This window comes from Heterodontus francisci, chromosome 9 (genome assembly GCF_036365525.1).
Source record: "Heterodontus francisci isolate sHetFra1 chromosome 9, sHetFra1.hap1, whole genome shotgun sequence".
In the NCBI taxonomy this organism is placed as follows: Eukaryota; Metazoa; Chordata; class Chondrichthyes; order Heterodontiformes; family Heterodontidae; genus Heterodontus; species Heterodontus francisci.
In genome coordinates, this window is record NC_090379.1 from 53,771,793 (window position 1) to 53,785,794 (window position 14,002).

Consider the following 14,002-nt stretch of genomic DNA (forward strand, 5'->3'; position numbering starts at 1 on the left):
CCTGGGAGAAAGGATAATTAGTGTACCAGCTCACTAGACAGCGAGGTCACAGATGAGTTCTACTACTAAGTAGGGATGGGGGACAGTGGCATAGTGGTAATGTTACTGGAATAGTAATCCAGAGGCCCGGACTAATGCACCAGAGATATGAGCTCAAATCCCACTATGGCAGATGAAGGAATTTAAAATTCAATGAATAAATCTGGAATAAAATGCTGGTCTCTTAATAACGATCGTGAAACTACCGGATTGTCATAAAAACCTATCTGGTTTACTAATTTCCTTCAGGGAAGGAAATCTGCCATCCTTAGCCAGTTTGGCCTACACGTGGACTCCAGACCCACAGCAATGTGGCTGACTCTTTTAATTGCCTCCTGAAGTGGCTTGGCAAGCCACTTAGTTGTAGGTGGCTCATCACCTGCTCAAGGGCAATTAGGGATGGGCAACAAATGTCGGCCTTACCAGCGATGCTCACATCTGAAGAGCAAATTTTAAAAATCCAAGAACTAACAACACCTCCAAACACATTCCACGGTACTTCAAAACTGTGCAATAGCAGGTTATTCTAAAGGTGTCAGTTGTAGCTCAGTTGGAAACATACTCAATTCTGAGTCCCACTCCAGGACTTCAGCACAAACATCAAGCCTGACACTCCAGTACATTGTTAGAGATGGCACCTTTTGGATGAAACAGTAAACAGAGGCCTTCACTGGTGGGCATAAAAGATCCATGGCACTATTTTGAAGGAAAGCTGGGGTGTTCTTCCCCAATATCCTAGCCAATATTTACCCCTCAATCAACAGCACTAAAAAACAGATTATCTGGTCATTATCACATTGCTATTTGTGAGAACTTGCTGTGCACAAATTGGCTACTGTATTTCCTACATTACAGCAGTGACAATACTCTAAAAGTACTTCATTGGCTGAAAAACACTTTGCAACGTCCTATGGTTGTGAAAGGCGCTATGCAAATGCAAGTTTTTCTTTTCTTTTTAAATTATCGTATCTGCAAGTTGGGCGTCTGGCCTTTTACAGAAATTACAGAATCGTTACAGTGCAGGAGGAAATTCAGCCCATAGTGTCCGCACTGGCCCTCTGAAAGAGCAATTCCCTCAGTTCCATTCCCCTGCCTTCTCCCCATAACCCTGCACATTCTTCCTTTGCATATAACTGTGTAATTCCATTTTGAAAGCTTCAATTGAACCTGCCTCCACCACGTTCTCAGGCAGCGCTTTCCAGAACTTAACCACTCGCTGCGTGAAAAAGATTTAAATATGTGCCCTCTTGTTTTCGAGCCTTTCATGAGTGGGAACAGTTTCTCTACTCTGTCAGACCCTTCAGGATTTTGAATACCTCTATCAAATCATCTCTCAGCCTTCTCTTCTCCAAGGAAAACAGTTCCAACTTCTCCAATCTATCTTCATAACTGAAATTTCTCATCCTTGGAACCATTCTCGTGAATATTTTCTGTACTCTCTCCAATGCCCTCACATCCTTCCTAAAGAGGGGCGCCCAGAACTGGACGCAATACTCCAGCTGAGGCTGAACTAGTGTCTTAAACAAGTTCAACATAACTTCCTTGCTCTTGTACTCTATGCTTCTATTAACAAAGCCCAGGATACTGTATGCTTTATTAACTGCTCTATCAACCTGTCCTGCCATCTTCAATGACTTATGCACATATACACCCAGGTCCCTCTGCTCCTGCACCCCCTTTAGAATTGTACCCTTTATTTTATGTTGTCTCTCCTTGTTCTTCCTACCAAAATGAACCACTTCACATTTCTCTGCATTGAACTTCATCTGCCACCTGTCTGCCCATTCCACCAACTTGTCTATGTCCTTTTGAAGTTCTACACTATCTTCCTCACAGTTCATAATGCTTCCAAGTTTCATATCATCTGCAAACTTTGAAATTGTGCCCTGTACACCAAGGTCTTGGTCATTAATATATATCAGGAAAAGCCAGGGTCCCAATACCAACCCCTGGGGAACTCCACTACAAACCTTTCTCCTGTTCGCAAAACATCCATTGGCCACTACTCTTTGTTTCCTGTCACTCAGCCAATTTTGTATCCATGTTATCGTCCCTGTTATTCCATGAGCTACAAGTTTGCTCACAAGTCTGTTGTGTAGCACTGTATCAAAAGCCTTTTGAAAGTCCTTGTACACCACATCAACAGCATTGCCCTCATCAACATTCTCTGTTACTTCCTCAAAAAACTCCAGCAAATTAGTTAAACATGATTTTCCCTTAAGAAATCCATGCTGGCTTTCCTTAATTAACTCACATTTGTCCATGCGACTATTGATGTTGTCCCGAATCATTTTTTCTAGAAGTTTCCCCACCACCGAAGTTAAACTGACTGGCCTGTAGTTGCTGAGCTTATCTTTACACCTTTTTTTAAACAAGGGTGTAACAATTGCAATTCTCCAGTCCTCTGGCACCACCCCCGAGGCTAAGGAAGACTGAAAAATTATGGCCAGTGCCTCTGCGATTTCAACTCTCACTTATCTCAGTATCCTTGGATGCACCTCAACTGGTCCTGGTATTTTATCCACTTTAAGTATAGACGGCCTATCTAATACTTCATCTTTATCATTTTAAACCCCTCTAGTGTCTGACTTACCTCCTCTTTCAACATTGCCTGGGTTACATCTTCTTCCTTGGTAAAGACAGGTGCAAAGTATTCATTTAGTACCTCAGCTATGACCTCTGCCTCCGTGTGAAAATGAAACTAGTGCTGGACCCCTCATGCAGCTGAATATGTGTTCTTTAGTGAGTGACAAACAAATACATTAAATGGGGAAAGAGAAGCAGAGTTAACGTTTCGGGTCAGTGACCCTTCTTCCGAAGAAGGGTCACTGACCCGAAACGTTAACTCTGCTTCTCTTTCCACAGATGCTGCCAGACCTGCTGAGTGATTCCAGCATTTCTTGTTTTTGTAATACATTAAATGGACCTGCGTGGCCCAAGTTCAGAAATAGAGCTTCAAATCAGCTGGTAGGGCTGAGTGTTGCCATGACAGCAGTAATTTAGAGGCTTCCGGCCCATACAGGGGATGTCCACGCAAGTACCCTTCCCAGCATGGGGTGCCATATGGGCCGCACTGGAAGTGGCTGGAGGCACAGCGCACCCCATTCTGAGGGCCTCTGGCTTCCATTGTGTCATCTCCAGCAGCACTCTGGATCTGAACTTCACGCCCGAAATCTTTACTCTATTTTTGCCACTTAAGGAGTTAGATTATGTATTATACATACATATATCACGGTTTCCTTAATGGTTTTATACTTAAAACAAGTCCTGAAGGTGCGATACTTTATTCATCCATTGAAGAAAAGATGGATGATATAAAAGCATTCGATAAGTGTTATAACTAAAGGCATTTAACTGATATGGCTTCCCGTTTCATTTTTCTAGGTGTATCACAAAAAGCTTACGCAGATCTTAAGATTACATTGGTGACTCTCAAAGATGTGGGAGTTGGGAGCCACTCATGAGAATGATCAACAACATTAGAGTTTGAATGATGAACAGTAAACGGGGTAGAAAAAACAACAAAACAACAGTGGTACTGGAATTCTAGGTGGCTGTCATTTTACAAGATGTGCTTAGATCTTTCCACCACCAAGAATGAGAATATCTGCAGTCACGCTCATGAGAAGTGCAGCGATGAAAATACAGAACCAAACTGAAGAGTTATGAACAAATTGGAACAATTGTAAAAAGAATGGTACATGTGCTATCAACAAAATGGAGAACAACACACATGATCCTCAGCATCTCTTGCACTCAAATACACATCTGTGTCTGCTAAGACTGAAAACCAATTAATTCCCATCTGCATGGAAATACAACAGATAATTACACCTGTATGTGAGCTATACTCAAACATAATGAGAGAAGACCTTTCTCAGACTTCTGATTTCTGAATAACCTCCATTACAATGGAGTGTGAACCACCTTCATCTCCTCAGAATAGGGCTATCATCAAGGCCATTATGCAACCAGCTAGGACTGAAACCTGAAGTTACATAGGAACATACAAATAAGCAGCCAGGAGTAAGCCATTCGGCCCCTCGAGCCTGCTCCACCATTCAATAAGTTCATGGCTGAACAGAACTAACCTCAACTCCATATTTCCACCTACCCCCGATAATGTTTCACTGCCTTAAAAATATTCAAAGACTCTGCTCCCACCGCCTATTGAGGAAGAGAATTCCGAAGACTCACGACCCTCTGAGAGAAAAAGTTTCTCCTCACCTCTGTCTTCAATGGGCGACCCCTTATTTTTAAACAGTGACCCCGAGTTCTAGATTCTCCCACAATGGGAAACATCCTTTCCACATCCACCCTGTCAAGGCCCCTCAGGATCTTATGTTATATATGTTATATGCTTACATGGGCGAAGCCAACCCTCGTAAAATTTACCTGAAAAGGTAGCTCTGGAGAGAGAGAGATCACAAGAACATCACAGAAAAGCAGTCCAGCCAAAGGTTGTGAAAAGAAGTCCAGCTAAAACAAGGAAAGAGCCCTGCTGCAAATCCTACACTTCAACTTGGAGCTGCAGGGAACTGAAAATGACCATTGCCTCCAGTCTGAAATCTTAACCACCAGAAAACTACAAACACCCAGGCCTGCAACTTTAAAAGAAACTGTCTTCTGAGAAGATTCAACAGGTTTAACACAAACCCCGAATACCTACCTCACTTTAAACCACTTACCCTTTTCCTCTCTGTCTGTTCTTGTGGGAATGTGTGTATGTGAGTGAATGCATGCGTGGGTGTGGATGCTGCCATTTTGGGAATCGTGTAAAAATAGTTATCTTTTGTTTAACCTACAAGAAAACTTGTCATTTGCCTGGTTATTTGACCTTAAAAATACACAGGGGCTAACTCATCATTTGAAACAAAACATGATTGCGGTCAGTTGGGAGGTGAACAGTGGGAACCACCCACATCCCTTACCACCTGGACATAACACTGGCATTTGGCTGGTGAGTAAATTCTAAGACTTTCGATTTTATACGCTGGAGACCTGGGATAATAATATGTAATAAGATCCAGGACCCAGTGCATAGTGGATTGCAGAGAGGAAAGCAGCTGCTGCTAATGTTCTGTACTTTCAGCTAATGGAATCATCCTTGATGGTGTGTTGCAAGCCTACATACTGTGGTGTCATGAGGACAGTGGAAATGTACTGACATATTTTTACATACTACTTATCATGTCACTTGTGAGGACTTCCTAGTACCTGTTGTCTGTCCAGTCCGTACGGGTTCAAACCCATGTTTAGTTGTCTTAATTTCCAGATGGTGACTATTCCCCTAGTGGGGAGATAAATGAAATCCACTTGGGGTTGAGGTAACTCTAAGATAACATGCATGCCAATTGGAATCAAATCAACTTTCTGTGGCATACTTGATAATCCTGAGCTAGACAAGGCACTAATGATTGAAATGAAAACAGAAAATGCTGGGAATACTCAACAGGCCATAAGCATCTGTGGATAGAGAAACAGAGTTAACATTTCAGGTCGTTGATCTCTCATCAGAACTGAGAAAAGTTAGAAATTTAATAGGCTTTAAGCAAGTGAAAGGGGGGGGTGCAAAGAGTGGGAAAACAAACAAAAGGAAAGGTCTGTGATAGGCTGGAAGACAAGAGAGGTTAAATGACAAAAGGCTTGGTGGTGTAAAGCCAAAGGGAGTGGTAGTGGGACAAGTAAAGTAACAAAAGATTTGTCTCGGGGAGATGTGAATGGAAGATTAATGAACAGTTTCTGTCTGAAAGCAAAACAAAGAGAAAAACATGAGAGTAAAAACAAAAGCAGAAAAGAGAAAGAAAAAAAAATGGGTGAAGAGGTTATGGTTTGAAATGTTTGAACTCAATGTTGAGTCTGGAAGGCTGTAAAGTGCCTAATCGAAAGATGAGGTGCTGTTCCTCAAGCTTATGTTAAGCTTCACTGGAACACTGCAGGAGGCCGAAGACAGGTCAGTGTGGGAGTGGGATGGAGAATTAAAATGACATGCGACCAGAAGCTTGAGGTCATGCGTGCAGACAGAATTGTGGTTCTGCAAAGTGGTCACCCAATCTGTGTTTGGCAACCCCAATGCACAGCAGACTGCATTGTGAGCAGCGAATACAGTATACGAAATTGAAAGTAATATACGTAAATCGCTATTTCACATGGAAGGAATGTTTGGGGCCTTGGACAATGAGAAGGGAGGAGGTAAAAGGGCAGGTGTTACATCTCCTGCGCTTGCATGGAAAGGTGCTCCAGGAAAGGTGGGGACAGGGCTAGGGGTGGTGACTGAAATGTGGACGAGGGTGTCACAGAGGGAATGTTCCCTTTGGAATGCTGAAAGGAAAAGGGAAGATGTGTTTGGTGGTGGCATTACACTGGCAGCAGCAAAAATGGCAAAGGATGATCCATTGAATGGGGTGAAAGGTGAGGAAAGGGGAACCATATTGTGGTTTTGGGAGGGAAGGGAAGGGGTGAGAGCAGAAGTGCAGGAATTGGGACAGACATGGTCAAGGGCCCTGTCAACCATGGTGCTGGGGGGGTGGGGTGGGGGAAGACCCCTTCCCCTGCCCTCAGCTGATTGTTCCCAGCGCCCCAAACCCCCCCTCCCCCCCACCACCACCCCGCCCTTCGGGCACCCGTTCCCCCACCCCCATCCACCACTCCAGATGCTAGTTCCAGGACGTGTCACTTCCCTCCTCTTGGCCACTCGCTCCCACTTTCGATCGTTCTCCGTTTGCCACCCAAAGAAGCAAAGCGGGCCAAGAGGGTTAACAGGGCAACGCAGAAGCAAGTGGCCGAGAGGAGGGAAGTGGCGCGGCCTAGAGCTAGCGGCTGGAAGGTGGGGGGGAGTGGGGAGTGAGCAGCCAGAAAGTGGGGTTGCAAAGGGCGGGAAGCGAGGAGCGGGGAGCAATTGGCTGAGGGGAGTGGGGGGGGGGATCAGTGGCGAGGTCTGGAGCGAGTCGCTTCGGGGAGGACGGGGGAGGGTGGGAAAGCATTGAGGCCTGGAGTGAGGGGCCGAGAGGGAGAATGGCCAGTGGGGTGTGAAAGAGTAGCTGAGTGGGGGGGAAGTAGCTGAGTTGGGGGTAGCAAGTAGCGGGGTTCGAGCTCCAGCCTCAAAGTGCCCCATTCAGCCGCTTGATGACTTTGGCGTTACGCGATGACGTTTTCCTGCACATGCGGCAATTAGTCCTGGCAAGACGTAGGCTGCACATGCAAACTGGGTGGTTTTACTTTAATAAAAAAAAGTCAACAGATGAAAATCTCCGCCGAACAAAGGCTGTGGAGGGGTGCCACCAACACCCAGTAAACGGGACCTGGAACAAGCATCTCACTGAGAGCAGGAGACCATTTGCGCATGTGCGCAGCTTGGAGCGCTCTGATGACGTCGGCAGGCCGCTGCATTGTCAGGAGTCACTTTGTATTAAAAAAAGGTCACCCCAGAATGTGATCCAAGCCTGGTTCAACTCCAGCCGTGTGCCAAATCAAGAAGAATGGAACATTTTGACTATTTTTCTCATCCGATGTCATTATTAAGCAATTCCTAAATTGTGATGTAGATGCAAGGCTCCCTCTATTCTCCACAAACAATGTGTCTTTTACCACACCAATGTGAATTTTTACTACACTCTTTTAGAATGAAACTCTCAATTTACTGACAGCTTGTGTCAACTGCTGTCAGTTTTGTGCTGTGGACTTGTGTACATTAGGAACTGAAATTGCATTCGCTAAACTCACTTCACTTGGAACATTTAAACTTGTCAGACAGAATACTTATTCATCCCATCAGTGCTAGTAGCAGTTTAAAGTTGTGCAAGGATATTGCACTAACCCATTACACCATCCTTTTCCCTTCCAAGACAACAAAGTTCCTACGCTAGTGTTCTGAGTTACCAACACCCACCTTGGCAGAGAAGGATTCAAAACAAATCCTCATATCCTTACAACCAAATTTGGAAGCCTTGAAACGACGGATAATGTCTTGAAGCGAGGCGGCTACGACAAAGTACTCTTGCTTTAGTCTCAATTCTTTGCCCTCAAAAAACTGAAAACAAAAAATAATTAAGGGATATTAAGGCTCAGTCTAATACAATGAAAAAGATCAGATTCCAAGGAACAATAAAGGTTTCCAAAGTCAGTCCTTTTTGATGGCAGTCATTGAACTACATTTTGTTGCATTCCCCTTTCAAATGGAGGTTTAGTTTACATGTTCGCAACTCATTATGTTTCTTCAGTCATAGTTTTGTAGAAAATAAAATAGCTGTCCTTCGTCTCTGCAATACTGCACGAAATTATCTCTGATATATTGGAATAAACAGTAATTCAGTTACAAGTCTATTACATAGTCAATGGGTTCAGAGGGAAAATATCACAAAAGAAAATATCAGATGGTTTCATAAACGTACTGTGAATCCCCAAATGGTGTGAAAGACTTCCCTTTAACTCAGTGCCTAAATTGCCTGGGAGAGAGAATATTTGAGTCGGTGCTAGTCATTGTTACGGTCAAGTGAGGAGTGATCGAAGAGCTTCCCTCTTTTCCCTCTTGTTTGACCACAACAGGTTTAATTCTTTCTTAAAGTGGATGTACTGGCCACTTCCGTAGGTGTTTGATTACTTACTTGCTATGATCATAACAAGAACCAATCGGACAGGTTTTATTGAGTTTAACGAAGAAAGAGTTTAACTTTATCGTACCTAAACTAAACTACTGAAAATAATAAACTATGCGCCAACTTTCACTCATTCACACACACACACTCGAGGTTTACACACAAACAAATAAGTTACAGGTGGAGAAATGCAGAATGGTTGAGTTAGGGTCCATAGAAAAAAGGGGTATAGAGTCTGTGGTGTTTGGTGATTTGGCTAGCCTCTAGATGAATTCGGTGGTCCTGAGGCTTTTAGTTTGAAGAGGTAGATGACTGGTGTGGTGGGTCTCTTGGAGACAGCGATGCAGATGATTTCCTCCAACAGGAGTTTCTGATTGTAGCTGGAGCATGCAAAGGTGGTCAGTCAACAGGCAGAGTTCAAACCTTGTAAACTGAAATGGAGAGAAAGAGAGAGAGAGAACGAGCAGGGGGAGGGGAGGGGAGGGGGGGGGGGGTGCAGTAGAAGGCCCCCCATTTAAGTCTGTATATGTCAGAGTCTAGAAGCAGCTTTTTTGCTGCAGAGAAAACATCAGCTTAAAACCACAGATGGGGAGGGGCTTGACACATGACAGTCACTCAGTGATTCAAACATAGCAGTTAGCAGTATTTCTCTCTTTCTAAAAAGAATAAGCAGTTTCCTTAAACTTCCTGGATCTTGGTTCTTGTTGGGATATGAATAGACATTTCGTCTCCCTCCTCACAAGCCTTGCAATGTAGGATACAGTGTTGCAAATTAGGTGACCAACCTAAGCTGCCAGCAAAATCATCCTTTTAGCTGTTCTTTTTTAGTTTTTAAAAAAATAAATTCAGATCTCCAAGCAAATTATCATTCAACAAAGCCAGTTGGCGTGACAACATGGTAAGAGTGAATGACGATGCGTTTTCATGATGAATTCCCACATTGCTTATGCTGACCCCAAGTCAAAATCATTTGTTCAATTAAGAGAAAGAGAAGCAAAAGGAAGGTTAAAATGTAGCTTGGATGGCAAGTATACATTAGGCATGACAAAGCTTGCATTTTCATTAACTGATGTGTTTGCAGCAAGTGAGACAGTGGGTCAAGGAAAAAGCAGCATGAAAAAAATGGAAAAGTTGTGACAATCACTCAAAGAACAGGCCTTCACATCCTTATCTCCTGCTTCCTTCATATTGTTTCTGCCCAATATTTCTAGCACTGCCTTTTCAGAAAGGGCGAGAGCCTTCCTCATGTGGTTTCTTTTCCTTGTGTTTTGAGTAGTCCTCTTCTGCAAGAGTCATAAAAGGGGGTAAATAATTTGCATTTCCAAACAAACTTTCAGCCTCCATCATCTATCAGTCTGATGACCAGTGTGTATAATAACATGAATGAGCTTTTTCAGATATCAAGGAGTTGTCTGGGGGAGCAACTTTTTAATTTGAGGACAAGCAGAAAGTATGTGCATTGAAGTCTATCCTGCTGCCTAAACAACAAAGTGATGCAAGAGTTATCCTGTTTGTTGACAGTCAGAATTCAATAGGACCACTCAATTCCAGATCTTACTTCAACAGCACCTTCCAGCCCAGTAACCCTTGCACCAAGGAGTAAACAACAACAATTTGCATTTATATAGCACCTTTAATACACTAAAACATCCCAAGGCACTTCACAGTAACATTATCAAACAAAATTTGACACTGAGGCACATAAAGGTGATATTAGGTCAGACAAGAGTTAGGTTTTAAAGAAGGAAAGAGAGGTAGAGAGGCGGAGAGGTTTGGGAAGGAATTCCACAGCTTAGGGCCTAGGCAACTGAAAGCACCGCTGACAATGGTGGAGTGACTGAAATTGGAGAAGCACAAGAGCACAGAATTGGAGGACTGCAGATATCTCTGAAGATGGCAGGGCTGGAGCAGGTACAGTGATGTGAGGGGTAAGGCCCTGGAGGGACTTGGAAACAAGGATGAGACTTTTACAATCAAGGTGTGGCCCAAGTGGGAGACAATGGCCGGAATTTTACAGCCCCCCACGAGTCGGCTGGTGGCAGCGGGGGGTGGGGGGGTTTATCCCAATACCTTCCCGCCCCCAACGCAATTGTACATGGAGTGACGGCGGCGAGAAATGGACAGCCTGCCCCAGGCCAATCAAGGTCCTTAAGTGGTCAATTAACTGCCACTTAAGGGCCTCCTCCCGCCACCACAGGTATTTTACCCATGGCGGGCGGACGGCAAAGTGCCCAAGAACGCCGCCAGGTAAAAGCTGGCGGCCTTCTTATGGGGTTGGAGGGAGGCCTCCTGATTGGGCACCCTGTGCCCCATGGAGGGCTACCGCCGAAGCCCCAACCACCCTCACTGCACACCACTAACCCCCACATGCCCAACTGACCCCCCTTGCCTTGCCAATTATCCCTGGTGAGGCCCCAAAAACTTATCGTTGTTCCGGGGCCGTCCTTCACCTTGCTTGCAATAGATGGGTGCAGTCCCAGCAGTGGTCACCGCTCCCAGTGCCACTGCTGGCCCGCTGATTTGCCAACAGCTACAGTAGGCAGGACTTCCTGGGCCTGGGGACTGAAAAATCCCAGAGCGGCTCCCCAGGCCCAGCGGAGGTGGGCTCACTCCATCCTTTTCGGCTGGTGGATGGGTCCTCTCACCCCACGTAAAATTCCGGCCAATGAGAACAGGGATGATGTGTCAACAAGACGTGGTGCGCCTGAAGATATAGACAGCAGAGTTTTGGAAGAGCTCAAGTTTATGTATGGTGGAAAATGGGCTATCAGCCAAGAGTGCCTTGGAATATTCAAGTCCAGATATAGAGGATAAGGATGAGGATTTCAGCTGTATATGAGTTGAGATGGGGCAGAGTTAGGTGATGGAAGTAGGCAGTCTTAGTGATGGCAAGGACATATCGTCAGAACCTCATCTGAGGGTCAAATATGATATCAAAGCTGCAACATCATGGGACCATCTTCATCCCCAAATTCCCTTACTGACTTTGACACATACTGCCTATCCTACATTGTCACTGGGTAAATTTCCTGGAATTCCCTGCTCAACACCATTGTGAGAGTAACATCAACCCAAGGACTGCAGCAGTTCAGGAATGGCCACTACCATCTTATCAGGGCAACAAAGGATGAGGAATAAAATGCAGTCTTGCCAAGGCTGCTCATCATCTCCTGAGAACAAAATAAAAAAAATATGTGCAGCTTCCAAGGAAATGGTAAATTGTGGACAGACAAAGGTATGGGTCATATTCTGCAGAGACGAAACAATGAGAGATGTGAGCAGTTTCCTTCAGAGTGGCTTTAATAGCCTAAAACAATGCATTTTTACATCATTATTTAGAATGAATAAATGTACAATTCAGTCCTTGAATGTCTTGCAGAACCTCTGGGATGCTTGTTGCCAACAATACCATCAACACCTTCACTTCTCCATTTTTATTCAAGACAAGCACTAAAGCCATGCGAATTCATCTTGCAATCTTGCAACTGTGACAGTTATAATCCTTTTAGAAGCAGTGGATAATGGAAGGGCTAGACTTATCATATTCATGTTTACTAATCCTCATCTAATTGGAAGATGGGCAGGGGAAGTATGGATGGAATTTCCAATACAGACCCTTTCAGTGCTGCAGGCCTTTAAGACAAGCATACTCTTCATGATTTTACATATACATCTCAGGGTATTTTTGAAAAAGATAAGAATAGATTTTCAAATTGCTGCTTGGACATAAAATGCGCAGTGTGAATTGAATGAAAAGTGGGTGCTCTCTACAGCGTGCAGCCAATCTGCTACAAAAGGTTTACACCTGGTGGAAAAGTGAAAACCTGCCCCATGGACTTTTGTTGATTGTATACATACATACAAAATACATTAGTAAAGTAAAAAACAAGGTATTTAAAAAAAAAAATCTGAAACCCAATCTAAATATGCTTGAAGACAAGGCTGACAGAAATATGTATACTGAATTATTACAGAGTTTGTACTGTATTTGAATATTGCATTAATTAGCTTCTTAAAAGACAAATTCAATTATATTGTCTTTAAGGGAGAGAGTTACTGTTTACATTGTAATGAAACAAAACCAAAACTACCAGCAGCTGTTTAATTATATAAATGCACAGACATATACAACACTTATAGAAAATGCTCTTAAGTGCCTACATTATCGTTAGGGTAGAGGACTCTGCTGATATTTTCAGCCACATTTCTGTCCAGCACGGCCTGGATGTAGTCCCCAACATTAACTGTTGAGAAAGAAAAAATTACATTTAATATACAGTGTAGCGACATACACAACTTTGACTGCAATTCAAGTGCAGCCAATGTCAATTCCAAAACAACAACAGAAATGGCAGCCACCAGTAACACTGAATTGCAGTTACTATCAAAACTACTGTGTAGGTCACATCTTCACACTTTTTCTACACAAAAGTTTGCAATTTATGGTGCTTTGGTGAGAAAAAATATATTAAAAATGTATGCATTAAAACCAGTATGACAGTACTGGATTCTTGTTTGTAATGTTCTGGCATTATAGTTCCTGCATCATGCTCTTTGATACGCTCAACTAAGAAAAGAAAAACAAATCCTAACACTGAAATGATCTAAACTCACCTGTAATTATGCTGACTTAGGAAAATCTCCCAGACCTGAAAGCCAACCAATCAAATCACTCAAAAATTAATTCAAAATCCTTTTAGCCTCCACTTTTTTCTGAATAGCTGGAAGTATTGTAACATATAATTAAGATACACTAATTACGTATTGCAAAACAAAATGACTAAACTTAAAGACATAAAAGACAATTTTCTAATTTAATACCTGCAATATTTTATGTGGCAATTAAAGGAAATCAGTGCCCAAATGTTTGTACTTTGTCCAGAGCAGGATGTGGGTGTGATAATAGGGGGCAACCAAGGATAATGTGGGTATTATTACAGCTACAAAGAAAGACTAGGTAGAACCTGTTTTGTTGGGTTATGGAAATGCTATCAGAAGTAATAAAACTGACCATACTTGGCAAAGAATATCCAAAGGGAATAGACTATTTTAGAAATTGTCTTAAGATTGCTTTCATAAAAAAAACAAAGATGTTACAGAAACTGAACTAAAAAGCACAAGGAGAATGTACCACAGAAGAACTGGAGCCTTTAAATTACCTTAGGAATTAATTCCTGCTCAATAGACAATCAGATCTGGCTTGTATCTAGTATGGTTATTGTGAATGGACCAGATGTGAACAGCACCTTTCTGAATCATTCATTGTAACCAAAGATAAGCCTTTCAAAATTCAAACATTCTGAGAATGCTGGGCATATATACATATTACTGCTGATTCGCCAGCCAGTCAGGTTTCCATCATTTAAATG

At 43.1% G+C, this 14,002-nt stretch overlaps 1 protein-coding gene across 1 annotated transcript in view; it reads right to left on the reverse strand.

Annotated features, from left to right (window-relative positions):
- The window catches only part of pygl (phosphorylase, glycogen, liver), a 171,013-nt gene that overhangs the window by 81,277 nt on the left and 75,734 nt on the right, over nt 1-14,002 (reverse strand). The window contains exons 7-8 of the mRNA XM_068038311.1: nt 12,795-12,877; nt 7,928-8,068 (exon numbers count right to left, since the gene is read on the reverse strand). Of these exons, the coding sequence (XP_067894412.1) occupies nt 7,928-8,068; nt 12,795-12,877 (224 nt within the window). The remainder of the gene's footprint in view (nt 1-7,927; nt 8,069-12,794; nt 12,878-14,002) is intronic.